Raw genomic sequence first — 16,523 nt, forward strand, 5'->3', positions numbered from 1 at the left:
TGGTAAGTGGAATCAATAACTCTGTTACATGGCAGCTTTAGTATAATTTGTCAAACCCTTCCTAACTACCCAAACTGAACAACAGAGTATAAAGGAGTTAAAACGAGCTCCACCTAAAACATCTGCAGCAGGAATAATGATCCAAACAAATATACATAGTAATATCCATATATAATAGTAGAACACTGACGGGGATCATGTTTCTGCTACAGGAGTACTTTAATCACTATTCTTTGTAGTCCAATGACCTCATTTTCTGTTTGTCAGTTCAGTGCAGAACTCTAGTGTGTGTTGGGCTCCAACGAGTGACTGAAGTCAGGCTGAATGTGTGAGGGGAGATGTGGAGGACAGCTGACAGCTGATGTCAGTGAGAGAGGATCTGGATCTGGATTTGTTCAACTTCATCACAGAGAATGTTTGTTCACAGATGGAGGTCGATCCAAAGAGAAGCAACATCTTCTGCGCATGTTGCTTTAGCAGCTTAGCTACAAAGCCTCAGATGTCCGTGCCGCTCTGCATCACCAACACGTTGCAGTGACGCTGCTGCTCTCACACATTCACGAGCGTATGTACGTACGAACGCACGTACATTGAGATAAAAAACAAAACAAACAGCAACAGTCGCCTTCAAAATAAAAGCAATGCAGCTGTATTCCGTGCATGATGTACAATTATGTACGTTGCATTCCTAATGTCCCATTGACGTCCCGCGACAGCCAAAGGTCCGGGTAAGGACCGCGGGCCGTACAATGCCCAGGTCTGCTCATAAGAAATCAGCAGATCACAGATATCGGACCAGGTCGTTCAAGGTTTTAAAATTGAGCAGTAAAATCTTAACATCAATTCTAAAACTCTCAGGAAACCAGTGAAGGGCAGCAAGGATTGGTGTGATGTGGTCACTTCGTAGAAGCCTGGCAGCAGCATTCTCTATCAATTTTAGTCTTTGAATGTTTCGCCTGCTGATACCAGAATAAAGTGCATTGCAGTAGTTGAGGAGATAAAAGCATGAATGACTCTCCGGGTCTGCAGGTGAAAGGAGAGACCTGGTTTTGCTGAGCTGTCTCAATTGAGCAAAGCAGATCTGCACAACTTTGCCCACCTGAGCATCAGAAGTCAATTCAGAGTCAAAAATAACACCTAGTTGCGGGCTTCATGCCGACCATTATTAGATAAGGCGCCCAGACTTGAGGAGAGATCATTAATGCTGATGATGATGTCTCCTCAAGTCTGGGCGCATTCATGCGGGTGCTGGGGCCAGCAGGGGTAATTATAACTACTTTGCATTTGGACTCATTTAGTTCCAGAAAATCGGCATGATACACGAAACAGTGCTGGAGCCAGGCTTAATCACTGCGGTCAAGTCAGCAGACACTCAGATCTCCGTGGTCAACTCAGCAGACAATCTTTCCGCTAACTTTGCAAAATCCTTCGCTCGCTCCCGTCCTGTGCCGTTTGGTTGCGTTTACCGTAAGTTTCAGCGTATAGGTGCACTACAATTTAAGTGTCTGCTGAGTTGACCACGGAGATCTGAGTGTCTGCTGACTTGACCGCAGTGCTTAATCAGGATGTACAACTGGGTATCATCTGCGTAGCTGGAGGAGAGAGCCTGGTGTTATTGGTTGGTTGGTTGGTTGGTTGGAGCAGAGGGCCCTGTGTTACTGAAAGAGAGGGCCTGGTGTTATTGGTTGGCTGGAGAACAAAGACTGGTGTTAGATGACCACTGTACTCAATATTCCACCTCTGTTATCCTTGGAGTCAATCTCTAAATAAACGCTTGACATAATTATTTTTGCATTGTATTTAATAACTTTTCCTAATTTATTGGGGACAACCGGCTAAATATAAAATTACCAAAATGACATATTTTCAATGTCCTGTACGCATTTTGTATGCATCGGTTTTCCTTGAGGTCCATTTGACTCCAGGCTCTTTTAGCTGTTTATAACATAGAAGAAATATGAACATTTGACACACATTTGTTTAGGTTGTTTTGGGAACCCCCGACAGTTCATTTGACATGGGGGAGAGAAAACTTGTTTTCCACACTGCGAGGGAGGGGGAATATGATCCTGTGAGGTCATCACAAGGTCACACAACTTATGGGAGGGGCAGACATATAAAAGCTTTCACTTTGTGCTGACCCTTTAAACTATCACTCAGTTGAAAATGACCTCTCAGAAAAGGTTTTCTGGCAGTGAAGTTTTGCCACATCCCTTTGAAATGAAATAAAGATAATGTTGAGGAGGTCCCTGATCAGGAGACATCCTCCTCTGATAAAAGTGAGACCCTTGGAGTTGAACCTCTTGTTGTCTCTAACCCACCAGCAGACATGTTAGCTTCCAAAATTGGAAATGATTATGGTCCCTCTCCAAGCTTGAACGACGGGGTAGACTTAGTGCTGCTATTGTGACAAAAATGGTTCCAGGTCTTACCAACAAACTCAGCAATATGGGATGCATGGGACAAATGGGTACAACGATATCCAGGCTCTTACTGAACTGTGGATGAATATCTGGTTGCATTTTATGGCCGCTGACCCCCTCAGACAATATATACCAAGCAACTGTACACTGGGAATCCCCCTCAAGCATCAGGGCATGGTCATCTTGACATGGCCAAAGAGATGACAGCTTCAAGGCAAGGATGTCTCATTTTGTTAAATGTCGCCTCCCCTCTCCTCGCTTCCTTCTCTCAGGTGGGCGGGACTAAGAGGTGAGTAAAATAATCAAGATTGTACAAACAGAGAAATGAGAAAGGCCCCTTGACTTCAGTTGTGACATGGCATTTAATAAAAAGTGTTGACACAGTTGTCATTACATCCGTTTTTCTTACACCTATCTAATATTTTCATACAGTGGTAAAAAACAAAAGTGCTGATCCTGACATATTTAAGATGGCGGCACACTGAGCTCAAAGCAGCTACATGAGTAAAGCCTGCGTGAGAGAACTCTGCATCATACCATGATGGAAGTCAAAGATGACACCCAGCAGGGCTTCTCTTGAGCAGATTGAATCATTTATTGTGTGCTCGTTGCTGTTGACTGATAGAAATCGGTCGTTTACAGACTATAGTCCGTCAACAGTCAGCGTCAGTCATCTTGTTGCTCTGCAACTGCTTGGTACTGTGATGGCCGTCTGTAGAGACAGTAGTGCTGAATCATGAAGAGGATGTCAAACACCACAGAGAACAGACCCAGGCCAAACTTTGTAGGATCGCCGAATATCAGCCTCCACTCGTCTAATGAGAGACACATCACAGTTAGTACAAACGACATGCTGTCAGTCACATATACACTTTACTATTTGTTGTGACAAATGTCATGTTATCAACAGGATCGAGCATAACATAGTTACCATTGTTGTAAGACTGCAAGATCATCTGTAGAATACTGAGGAGGCCACCTGTGAAGTCCAGCAACACGTTGCCTATACTCCACCCTTCAGTGCTCTGTTTCCTGTAGTTCATGTACGCCTGGAAGAAACAAACAGAACAACACCAACACTGTAACAATCTGTGAGTGATTATTCATCCAATCAACAAATCAACTTAACACTGAACCACATTCTGTGGAATAACACTGTTTTTACAGTCTCAGCTATAAACTTAACATTTTCACAAGAGTCATTCTATCTGCATGGCTACTGCATTACTCTGTCCAGGTGTTTCCATTCTGTGTGTGTGTGTGTGTGTGTGTGTGTGTGTATAACTTACCTGCGGCACATATTTGACCAGAGTGACTGCTAGCTTAATGTAGGAGAAATAGTAGAGGTAATCCAACCAGGTGATCTGTTTGGCTACAGCCAGAAACAAGCTGATCAAGGCAAAAGTCCAGCCAATCACCAACAAGAACATGGCCGTACAGGAGACCTTTTGACCCCCCCTCTGGAAGAGAGAGGACACAGAGGATTAACCTGTGGGACCCATCCATGACGTAATCAAATACTTAAAGCTACTGTGAGGAGCTTTCATCTTGTGTTGATGTCGGTGGCCCTGTGGACAGCAGTGGTAGTGTCTCAGAGCACCAGCGTCCCTAAAGAAACCTCTGGGGTTAGATGGCAGGCATCTCACTGATGTTTGCTGTTTCCGTTCACTTATTCATTCAGAGCACCTCTGCTCATATATTTTTGGGGAATTTAGAAACATTAGAAAAAAGCCCACAACAGCATAGCTATGTTTATACCCAGCAGTATATTCAGGGGAATAATTAACGTGAATAATTAAAGTGGTTACCATTGGAGCAGACTAATGTTAGCTTACTTTAGACAATAGTAAAGTTTGCTCATTTAATAACTAGCTCGAGCTAACGTCTGTTATTCCAACATTAAATTCATATTGGAAAGTTGGACGATTCAGGTATCATTTTCAGAAATACAGTTTCTCTTTTAAATGTCACAGTTTCTGTGAGAGTGTATGAACACAATGGTTGGTGAAGTGGCTGCGATGCAAGGAGCACCAGACCAAACTGGTCAGAACCGGCTCTGAGCTTCATGATCATACAACGTTTGTGCATCCTGTCACAGATACAGATACACACCTCAAACACAGCAGCCTGGCTGATGTAGACCAAACAGAGCAGCAGAGCATGGAGACTGAAGAAGACATCGTTAGCGCTGACGGGGTTAATTCCATTTGGGTTCGTCTTCAGAAACTCCTCCTGCAGGAACACATTACACTGTAAATGCTTCATTCAAGATGTGAACATCACAAACACTGTGAACTGACCTGGGATTCAAACCTTCAACCGTGAAATAAAAACAACACTTATCAGATATAATTGTGCATGATTAGGAAATCATGAACGTGTCAAGGCATGGGACAATATGAAAAGTTCATGTCACCATAATCCTGGCCAAAATAATTATGATACACAATGATATTATCCCAATGATCATCCAGACATGCTTACAACTTACTGGAGTTACTTCACCTTACGTTTAGTTAAGAAACGTCTTTTTGATTGCATCACAGATAGGACCGGCTTATTGTAGTGAAGAACTAACCATCTCAAATAAGGTAATCATAAGTCATAAGGTCCACTGCATGAATAAAGGATCAATACAAATAAAACTAATATTGCGTGAGTCTGTTTTCTTTCTTCTATGTTTCTTGTATTCTGTAAATTCACAATCAATGGAGTGTTTTCTTTTAATCGCGAGCTGTAGTAAAATCCTACATCATCCTATCCATACATGTGACTTTATTACTTACCATAATGATCAAGTCAGACAACAAGAGCAGGTGCCAAATGTTAAAATGTATTCATAATTTCACTTAAGTCATTCCCTGTTTAGTGTCCTCCTGCTGTGCTGAACACTTCCTCTAAACGTTTCACAGTAAAACTCCTCTTGTGGTTTTAGGGGCACAACCACTTCACTACCCTGAAACCTGAATAATCTAAAGTTCATTCATTCATGATCCTTTCCTGTGGACTGTAATGTCAGGCTCATAGAAGTCCAGCTGTCGTTCTGGCTGCACACTGTTGTAAAGGTGTCACTTCTCCAGAGCCTGCAGTACGGAACATGACTGGTAGACTTTGTGTGTATGAACAGTGCAGTGCCTCTTACAAAGCATCAAGTTACCGTTATATAAGGCACCCAGAACAGTCCTATATTGAAGACACTGTAGGCGATGAAGCCAGTCAGGTTGAGAGCCAGGTAGTCGAAGTTGAGACCTACAACACTGAAACCACACATGTTGCTTTCATTTGTCAGTTGTTTGGACTCATTGCATGTTATACCATCTCACTGCCCCAATCACTGTCAGCTACAAGAGCAAACACTTTAAATAAATCATTCTGGTATGTTTGTAATGATGACGTTTACAGGAAATAACGATGTAATAATGCTTAGTTTAACCTAAGCAGACATAATGCAGACATACAGCCGGGTATCTATCGGGGAGTGTAGGATTAAAAGATGCAATGTGTAAAAGGTGCACCTCTAATACTAATACTTGTCAAAAAAGCCAATAACTAACTAATCACAGGGCAAGAATATAAAAATTCAACCAAACACAGAGGCTGTTTGAATATGGACCCCTGGTCAGCGGCCACAACAACTACAGTTGTGAAGGCAGAGATGAATGAAGAGAGTCTACCTCTTCCTCCTGAAGTTTTCCCAGGCTTGTGGATAGAAGGACACCGACCAGGCCAGGAAGTAAAGCCAGCCAATCAGCTGGCTGATCACCGACAGGACGCTGCTATGAACGACCATGAAGTGGATCCTGAAGTTCAAACTAGAGGAGAGAACGTCAGGCTTACTCACACAAAGACACATGATGGTGGTGAAGTACCATCATACTCTACAGCAGGTTCAGCACACAGTATACCAACCGCACCGCTGATACACCGTGACTCACCCAGGTGTTCTGGCAGACCCGGAATCCTATTTTGAGCTAGCCTTTAGCTCATTTTACATCATTCCTATTGTCATGCTGAACTGATTGAACAGCGGACCGATTGTAGAGCTTTTGATTCTCAGCCTGAACCCGACTGGGCCCGACCCAACCCTCCGAGTTCAGGCATTTCTCAAAACTCCCCCGGCTTGAATCGGGTCAGGTTGATGATCTTAATATGCAGACCTGTAGTCTGCGTAATGTCATGAATAATACTGGTACTGCACACGTACCATTCACAGAATCTAGTTCAATGTTTCCTGCTATAATCAATGACCTACTGTTGTACAAAATGAATACCAACATTTGACTATTGTCTCATTGATCTTTCACTGGTGTTTGAAAAATCAACTCACGACAGCATTTTCCTTGAACAAACTCTCGCCTCTCAAAATGAGGAGAAATGTTTTGCAATGTCTATTTAATAGCATGACATGCTGAACATTCGGCATGAGATGACGCACATCTGCTACCACTCTGAAAAGATACACACATACACACACACACACACACACACACACACACACACACACACACACACACACACACACACACACATACATACATACATACATACATACATACATACATACATACATACATATATATATATATATATATATATACACTATATATATAGCATATATAAAACTGTCTCCATGGTTCAGGTCGGGTTGGACTGACACGATGCGAGGTGCTGTAGGGTCCGGCTTGATTTACAGCCCAAACACAGACCTTTGTAAGAATTGATGAAAGAAAGGGAAAGGCCATTATGTCACTGCATGCTGCTTCTGTGCAGACACCCACCTGTTGAGCTCTGTGTTGTTGCTCAGCAGGTATGTGGTCACCTGACCGACGTCATGGGCCGTCACATTGAAACTGACGGAGGTTGCCTCCACTGGCAGCAACACCTAAACAAAACAACAACAACAAGAGCTTTGAGTCAACAGCTGTTTGGTAGACGGTCCTGTGTGTGAGCTAGCTTAAGTAATGAGCACGTAAACACAAGTACATCTGATCCTCATCTGCTGATGTTTGCTTGTGCATTTCATGGCATTCATACGCTCGGTATATGAACGTGTACAACATGATATTTCAGCCTGATGGTGCAAGAGGAAAGGTAAATACAACTTTATTGATCTCCACAAATGTGGATGTTGCAGCTGCACAGGTGAGAATAAAATAAATACATATTTAGAAGTATATAAAATAAATAAATAGGGACGAACAGATTATGGACCTGGTGCAGTTACTCTGTAAAGGATCTTGGATTGACTCTGTCTATGTTGTCGTCATCTTTAGTTGCTGCAAACTTCGGTGACGTAAGAACAACGTAAGAACAACGTACACCCAGACTGGCTGAGTGTGTTTCACTCCTGCCACATGCAGCACATGTTGTGTTTGGTGTCATGCGTTACCTGCTCAGGAACGGTGAGTATAGACGTGTAGTTCAACTTGGAGCTGAAGGTCACATTTAACTGAATCACAGCCGACTGGTTGAGAGGAGAACTAGAGGAAGACACACAAGTCCAGTCAGAACAACACTGATCACAAAGCACAGGATCAGGATCAGGATTTACTTCTTTAATTCACTTGCTGAGCATATTTGCTTCAGGTTTGTTTGCCTTTGCTGTGAGCGAAAAGCAGAACATCAGCAGCTTCAGCACTGTACTACTGTGTGAAGTGGGAGTGATGAGCTGTAACACACCTAAAGCTGCCCCAGGGCAACTAGTGTGCCGCTTACTTATTCACTAACAGACCACAGCCACAGTCTGTAGTAGGACACTGGATGAACCTGTGGTTTTAAAGAGTAACATCAAAAATCTACAAACTAAAGCAGAAAACAGAAGCGAGTCAAAGCTTGGATTTCAATAGACTGAATTTTAGAATGCAGCCTACTATGACTGTGACTGTGACTGTGACTGTGACTATGACTGTGACTGTGACTATGACTATGACTGTGACTGTGACTGTGACTATGACTGTGACTATGACTATGACTGTGACTGTGACTGTGACTATGACTATGACTGTGACTGTGACTGTGTGGACCTGATGAATGTGAGGTGCAGTCATGGATCATTTTCAGCTTCATACTTGTATTTTGGGTTTCTATTTACATGCTTTAATGTTTAAATAACACATTAATAAATTCAACCAAGCATTGAAATGGTGAGTTGTTCATGATTTCTTCCTTTTAAATAGAGATGCACCGATTGGAAGTTTTTCTCGGCCAATTTCCGATTTATTTAAAAGTCTGATCTGCAGATTACGATTAATGCTGATTATGATTTTCTATCTAGGAACTATAAAACCTTTTTCACCACCACCTCAGGTCAGTGTACACCGTCACTTTGGTTTTGTTATCTATAGTGGTTATTTGCATGAAAACACACAATTCAAATGATTGTATTTTTATTGATAAAAAAAAGAAATCCTGGAACCTAAGAACTTGCACACCGACGAGATGTTGACGATAGTGTCTGTGCAGCTGTGTCCCGACTTAAAGCTGTCATGTGGTGGCGGAACACGTAACACGCAATGATTGGAAATATGAGACTGACCATGGCTGATCAGCTGACAACCAGGCGGTATCAATTGGCAGCCAGGTGTAGATCTACTTTAACACCATTTCATCGCTGATCAAATCCTGCAAAACCTCAAACGTCGGGTGCAAATAAATTATTAAGATGTCCTAAATCTACCCAACATATTACTGTGGGACGACTGGCTAAGTGGAGAGCAGGGCCGTCCTTCAATCGGCAGTTCGATCCCCTGCTCCGGCTCCACGCATCAATCAGAGGATCGGCGGTTCGATCCCCGGCTCCGCTAGTTGCATGTCCATGTGTCCTTGAGCAAGACACTTAACCCAAAAATTGCTCCCGTAGCTATGCCTACAGTGTATGTGATAGAATCTGAATTGTGACTCACTCTGGATAAAAGCGTCTGCTAAATGACTATAATGTAAGTGATGTAATGTACATCTTGTGCTGAAGATGCTCATGGATACAGTGAAGGACTGTAAAAAGCTTGATTTCCTTTAAAAAGGACAGACAATCAAACAGAAACTGAAGTCATTCATAACCTAATACGATGGTGTCAGCCAGTGTGAGAGAAGCTAATGCTACATATTTGCTATCTGTTTCTGTGGGTACCTGGGAGCGATGCTGATGTTGGCCTGAGAGTTTTTCTCAAGTGTGACAGCATGTGGAGCCAACAGAAACAATCTGGACTCTGGAGGACAGACAGAAAAAAACAACAACAATGAAACAATCAATCCAAGATGCTCACAGAAACAAACAAAACATCATCATAAACATATTAATTTACAATTCTACCCTTATCATAAAGTTACTACATGCTAAACATTTTCAGAACCTCATTTTTATCCAGATTTACTGGGTGAAAGAACAACAGGTTTCCTGTCTACAGCCAGTGGCCTCATTGAAGTAACAGCCATTCACCAGAGGAGCCGGTCAGCATCCACAGGAGCAGCAGCTGAGCAGGAAGCCATCTCTTTGCCGGGGCCAGACCGGCCATCTTTGCACAATGATGCATGCTGCCGACCTGAAGGACAGAGGCACAACGCATCATTACAGTCATTAACATATCAAAATGTTACAACATTAGGATATTCATTATTCATTATTATGAATTACTTTTTGAGATCCTTCACTTGAAATCATTAAATGTACGGTATCAACCTGCTCTCAGTCCCACATGTTTACATGATATATATATATATATATATATATATATTACATATTTACATCGCAATGTTCCGACAAAACTCTGGGGACTAAAAAGATAGAGATAGAGAATTAAATATGAAAGTAATATAATACAAAAAGAAGTCATTTGTCAAATAAATAAATACATTTTATATTTTTGTGCATATTTATATATTTTCAAATCAACCTGCACATATTTGATAGTTGAGGCTATTATTTCTACATTTCTTTCTTTATCATTTTATTTATTGAGTCATTTATTATTTATTTATTATAATGACAGCTTAATATGGAGGACAGAATATGACTTAAGTATAAATTAATAAATGCATTAATAAATGTTTGAATACAGAAATAAATGAATAAAAGAATAATTAAAAGCTGAAATAAATATTGAAATAAATAGATTAATGTATAGATAAATAAATAAAAGTTGATAATCAAACAGGACATAAATAAATACATATATCATATATTTATTTCTACATTTCTGTTCACCACATTTATTCATTTATGTGTCTGTATGCTAATGAGGTGGGAGGTCCTAACCTCTGTCTAAAGCAGGATTGGTCACAGGAGTGTGATGGCTTCTGGTCTGCTGCCTTGCACAGAAACGTTGAAGTTGGCGAGCCCAGTGTTGCCAAACTAACGACTTTCTCCCTAAATCTGGCAACTTTCCAAATCCTCTTGGCGACTTTTTTTGTCAAAAGCGACTAGCGACAAATCTAGTGACTTTTCTGGTGTTTTGGAGACTCTGACGTGAAAGCACGTATCGTTCTGCAGTTACTAGGCTCGTTCGAGTTGAACTGCGCCTCGCCTGGAAAGCAGACGAGAGCAGGCGGACGTAGAAAGGGGCGTTGACAAAAAACTGCGTTCAAGTCCGACTGTTTTCAGCCGCCTGCTTCTTCTTCTTTCTTTCTTTTGCTTTTTTTGGCGGTTGGCAAACAGCTTTCGGTGCATTACCGCCTCCCACTGATCTAGAGTGTGGACTAAGGACTCTAATACGACAACCAAACGAAAAGAAATACATATACATATGTACACACACATACATACATATGTGTGTAAATAAATAAAGATATGTATATAAATATATATATATATATATATAGAAAAAATAAAATAATAAAATAGAAAAAATTAATAATAATACATTTCTTTCTCAAATTCTATTCATTAGTGTTGTTGACTCTAAATATTCCAGAAAAAGTTTCCAACATTTGTCACTAAAGCTTTTCTTTAGTACATTAATGATATTTTTCTCTCTAATCTCTCTTAGACCTTCTTTTCAAAACATCTCTCTCTGACTCGTACCTCTGACAGGACAATGAAACATGGTCCACGGTTTCTTCTTCTCCACAAAATTTACACTTTCCATTATTATGCTTTCTAATAACATAGAGGGAACTGTTCAGACCAGTATGGCCGTTCCTTAGTCTTGTCATAATCATCTCCTCTTCTCTAGTTTGTCCACTAGATCCTGCTCCCAACCAATGGTTCCTCTTTAAACAGATATCTTCCTTTACTCCCTTTATTCGTTCTGACGTATCTTTTTGATTTGTCCCTTAATCACCACTTTAGCTTCTGACTTACTTATATTTACATTAACGTTATTTTTCCCACTCTTCAAAGCCCTTTTTGCTGCTTTATCCGCCTTCTCATTGCCATCGACTCCAACATGGACCCACACTAAATGAACCGCTATCCGCATTTGATGGATTCTTAAAAATGATTGTAGAATTTCAAACAGTAAATCCTCTCTGCTTCTGGAGTGGCAACATGTCAAACTCGTTATCACTGCACATGAGTCTGATGCAATCACCTCTCTCTCTGGCCTGACCTCCTCTACCCACTGTAACACAATAACTCTATGGCCATCATCTCACATGTAAACACAGATACATCATCACTGAGTCTCTTCCCACACTCATAATGGAATTCTGGGATCACTGCTGCTGCTGCTGTTCTACCAGTTTTAGGGTCTTTAGATCCATAAATCTGTATTTAATTGTGGTAACTGATGTATGACTTGAAGATCTTACAGTTTCCCCCACGTTCATCTCTCATCAGTTCAAGGAGGCCAAGATCTATTCCAGGCTGTGGCAGTAACCAAAGAGGAACAGCTGGACCACAGCTGGAGAATAACTCCTATAACCTAATTCACTAGCCTTCTTCTGAACAACCCAACCAGAGCTCTGTGTTGGCCTGTTGTCATGTTCCCAGCATGGCTCAATTGCACTTATTGTTGGATGGTTGTTATGTCCTTGTAAACTGACCCAATATGTCATCATGATCTGGATTCTTCTCAACTCCAACGGCATTTCCCCCATTTCTACCTGCAATGCCGGCACAGATGTTATTTTAAAGACCCCGCTACATATTCTTGACGCTTGTATTACGTCCAGTTTTCCCAACAAGGTTTTAGACCCCGACCTATAAGCCACACAGCCATAGTCTAGAACTGATCTTGGGCGACTGTGGCTAAGTGGAGCGCAGGGCCGTCCTTCAATCAGAGGAGCGGCGGTTCGATCCCCGGCTCTGCTAGGAGCATGTCGATGTGTCCTTGAGCAAGACACTTAACCCTAAAATTGCTGGTCTTTAAGTTTGGATGTCTTTTCATATATTTAACTATGTTATTATTATAATTGAAGATATAAGATTTGGCATATTTTAGTTCTTGGATGTCATATTTATTTAAACATTTATATAAATAAATATATGTGAAGATAGCGTCATTTCTAAATCATACAACTGTAAATTTAAGAAAACTGAACCAACAGTCCAAACATCACAGCTACATAAACAGGCTCCACACGGAGGAGAAGCAACGCTGCAAGTTTCCATCAGTGACAATTGTGCTTTTCTTTTAATATGTTTTGTGATGCTTCACAATCATTAATCGATGGACACATTCAGTGCTCTGACTGAAAACATGTTGACATCAAGTAGGATGTAGGCTTTCTCAATAAATATCTTTATTTACAGATGCTAAATAAATAACCTTATATATTATTATTGTTATTGCACAAAATGAGACTAATAGCCAACAATCTAGCGTTAAGTATTACAATTAGACAGAAAATTAGGATTTAAATTTGTTTATACTATATTTATCCTGTTAATTAAGGATAATTTTGTCTCTGCATTTGACCCATCCCTATATATGGGGATGTCTTTGACAGGTGACACATGACACGTCAAAGGCCAAGGTTCGAACAGCCGACCTTGTGGTCACCAGCCAACCCTCTTAACCCAGTGAGCCCACCTTTTCCACTAAAGAAAATCTAAGAGCCAATCAGCTCTTTGATCCGAAGACAGCAAGAAGTTTCCCATCATGCCCTGGGGTCACGCAGTCAGTGGAGAGCAACTGCAGCGCCTGGCTCTAAAATCTGCGGCCACCCCGCTCTCGTGAGGTTATCGTTGCCCACGTGATCATGACGTCAGCGCAAGTCCCATCATGCCCTGGGGTCATGCAGTCGGTGTAGAGCAACTGCAGCGCCTGGCTCTAAAATCTGCGGCCGCCTCGCTCACGTGAGATCATCGTTACGCACGTTTTCATGACGTCAGAGCAAGTCGGACGCAAATCTACCCAGCATGCAGTGTGCGCCGATCGCCGGTGATCGATTCTGCGCACGCCTGGCTTAAGTCGAACGAGCCTACTGTCCTCAGCGAGCAGCGGGTGCTGCCGTGAGCCCCTCCGCCGTCCCAAAGCACTCACAGGTGGTCAGTCTCACAGCAGCCTCCCGCAGCAGTCCCAGCTGCAGACTGTGGAAGCCGTTAGTGCTGCTCGATAGTTTTCTGACGTCGTCTACAGGGATGATTTGCTAATCGGTTGCTTCTGTCTTGCTCCCCTACTTGACCAATCCTGCTTAAGAATGAGGTTCGGCCCGCCTACCTCATTAACATACAGAAATAAATAAATGAAGGTGAACAGAAATGTAGAAATATATTTATTTATATATGTCCTGTTTAGGTATCAACTTTTATTTATTCATTTCAGCATTTAAATATTTCTGTATTTATTTATTCTTTTATTTATTCATTTCTGTATTTATTCCTGTATTTATTTATACATTTATTAATGCATTTATTTACACTTAAGACATTTTTCCTCCTCCATACCTTCAACCAACCTGTATTTGTATTGCACCTTTCCTACAGGTTAGTTCAGTTCAAAGTGCTTCACGGATGACTGACTGAGCTGAAAATAAGACTGCGGTCAACTCAGCAGAAACTTAAATTTGAGTGCGCCTATATGCTAAGATTCACGGTAAACGCATTCAAACAGCACAGATCGGGAGCGAGCGAAGGATTTTGCAAAATTAGCGGAGAGATTAACGTGAGACCGGCCAAATTGCCCCATGTTTTATTTTATTAATCAATTAAATTCATTTTATTCATATTATATATTAAATATAAAACAAGTTACCTGCATCTTGTGAGTTAAAGGGAAAATACAACTAATTGTGCGTGAAGTGTCATTCTTTGATTTGAGGGTAGCTGGAAAGATATTAAAGATTATGTATGTGTTCAGGACATTTCTGACCACATCCATACAAAAATCAGACATATTAACTGTACCAATTAAGATATTTTACCAAGTAAAAACTCTAAACTGAATTTGTACCTTCAAATAGCAAATTTCTGAAATTTTTAAGGTGCTATAAAAATATTTTTCCCAATAATTCCACACAATGACTAATTGCTATAAAAAGTAAATGTCGTACATTTCTACGAGAAACAGGTAATTTCTGAATATTTTAAGTGTTATAAAAAGTATTTTTCTCAATAATTCCAAACAATGACTGATGTATGTGTTCAAGACATCTCTTGATGCTAAACAGTGGGCAGAGTATTCAGCTAAACACTGATGTTTGCTCCCAGTCAATAAATATGTAATCAGCAGTGGCTATAAAAATATTTTTCTCAATAATTCCAGACAATGACTGATGTATGTGTTCAGGACATTGTTGACTCCATTCATAATAAAAATCAATCGTTTTTACTTTACCAATTAAGATATATTTCAAAGTAAAAGTCATACCACCAGTACCAAGAAAATATCTAATAACCGAATATTTGAGGTGCTATAAAAAGTATTTTCTCAATAATTCCAGACAATGACTGATGTATATATGTTACGATGTTTGTTTGGATGTGGTCAGAAATGTCCTGAACACATACATAGTCAGTCAGATATTATTTATTTTAATTATTATCTTTCCAGCAACCCTCAAATCAAAGAATGAAGACACTTCACGCACAATTTGTTGTATTTTCCCTTTAACTCACGAGATGCAGGTGTTTTTTTACTTAATGTTAATATAATTAATTTAATCTTATTTCCACATTATGCAATTTATATATAGGTTTAGTTGACATCTTATTTTGGAAACCGGATGTTGTCTCACGTTTTCATTGTCTGCTGAGTTCACCACGGAGATCCGAGTGTCTGCTGACCTGACCGCAGTAAGATAAGACCGATCCAGTGTGGACCGAGACAACGGATAATGTGAAACAAGTACATGAAAAATAAAACGTCTCCTCTCTGTTCTGATGCAGAAAGCATCATCATACAAAGCCTTTTCTTTTTTACAAAGGTAAAAAAAAATAACTCCAATGGAGGAAGCACAGTCCAGATGTGACCGATCGTGAGAACAGTTGCTGTCTACACAGTTGCCCTGATGAACACATCAGTCTTCCTGTTCCGACGCGAGGGTCCCGGGACAGAGGATGTGTACACACTGTAAAGCCCTGAGGAGAACGTGTGATTTTGGGCTATACAAAAATACATTGAATCGAATCGAATCATTTGGTTTGTCCGACCTAAGACACATACGACAGTAAAATGTGGACTAAACGAGCTCAATGTTTGAACCCGTACATTTATCTGGACCAGTAAACATAAAGAGACTTACGCCAGCTGAGTGGAGTGCTTGCTCATCAGCAGGTCACAAGACGCGTTTGAGTTTGTTTTCTTCCTCTTTCCAGTCGGGCTTCTGCTTTTGTCTTCTTCGTTGGTGATTTACGGCAGCCCGCATCCCTTACGTTGCACTGCTGCCACCCTCTGGAGCTAGACCGTTACTGCGCCATTTCCATCCTAGATGTCGCTCTCGAAGTCACACGTTTGATTCCTTTTCTTTCCCTCCACTGTAGAATACTTATCGATATTTCATCTCTTCTTGTTCTGCCCCAGAACCCATACAGGACACACATACATGCTAGAACCCGGCCGTGTGAGGTGAATAGTGCTGTTCAGTATGTCACACTCTCATAGTGGACAACTTCACCTTGTGAATGAAAACAAAGATCAACCAATACATTTCTAAAGATCACTCATGATAATAACCAATCAATAAATAATAAAAAACATCGCTGGCTGTTCATAACAGAAATAC

The 16,523-nt window shown here is 40.8% G+C and overlaps 1 protein-coding gene across 2 annotated transcripts; it reads right to left on the bottom strand.

Moving 5' to 3' along the window:
* Positions 1 to 2,766: 2,766 nt before the first annotated feature.
* Positions 2,767 to 16,362, bottom strand: ctns (cystinosin, lysosomal cystine transporter). 2 transcript variants are annotated; one of them, XM_076079259.1, is made up of 11 exons: positions 16,044 to 16,362; positions 9,859 to 9,961; positions 9,550 to 9,628; positions 7,813 to 7,903; positions 7,202 to 7,305; positions 6,098 to 6,235; positions 5,581 to 5,680; positions 4,536 to 4,655; positions 3,713 to 3,883; positions 3,355 to 3,472; positions 2,767 to 3,238 (listed from the first exon to the last, which is right to left on the bottom strand). In XM_076079259.1, the coding sequence occupies exons 2-11, from the start codon at positions 9,950 to 9,952 to the stop codon at positions 3,090 to 3,092; spliced, it is 1,164 nt and encodes a 387-aa protein (XP_075935374.1). In that variant the 5' UTR covers positions 9,953 to 9,961; positions 16,044 to 16,362; the 3' UTR covers positions 2,767 to 3,089. The 2 variants fall into 2 exon arrangements, with proteins under 2 accessions (XP_075935374.1, XP_075935375.1); XM_076079260.1 differs by lacking the exon at positions 16,044 to 16,362 and adding an exon at positions 10,675 to 10,693.
* Positions 16,363 to 16,523: the final 161 nt, after the last annotated feature.

This window comes from Anarhichas minor, unplaced genomic scaffold, assembly GCF_050575085.1.
Source record: "Anarhichas minor isolate MPS153535 unplaced genomic scaffold, ASM5057508v1 ptg000071l, whole genome shotgun sequence".
Taxonomy (NCBI): domain Eukaryota; kingdom Metazoa; phylum Chordata; class Actinopteri; order Perciformes; family Anarhichadidae; genus Anarhichas; species Anarhichas minor.

Bases quoted from the DNA above. Each gene is read 5' to 3' on its own strand.
- ctns (XM_076079259.1), bottom strand. From the start codon at position 9,952: ATGCATCATTGTGCAAAGATGGCCGGTCTGGCCCCGGCAAAGAGATGG. The intron at 7,306-7,812 runs GTAACGCATGAC...TGTTTTGTTTAG, and splicing joins TACTCACCGTTCCTGAGCAG to GTGTTGCTGCCAGTGGAGGC. The intron at 3,473-3,712 runs GTAAGTTATACA...TGTTTCTTCCAG, and splicing joins TGGTCAAATATGTGCCGCAG to GCGTACATGAACTACAGGAA.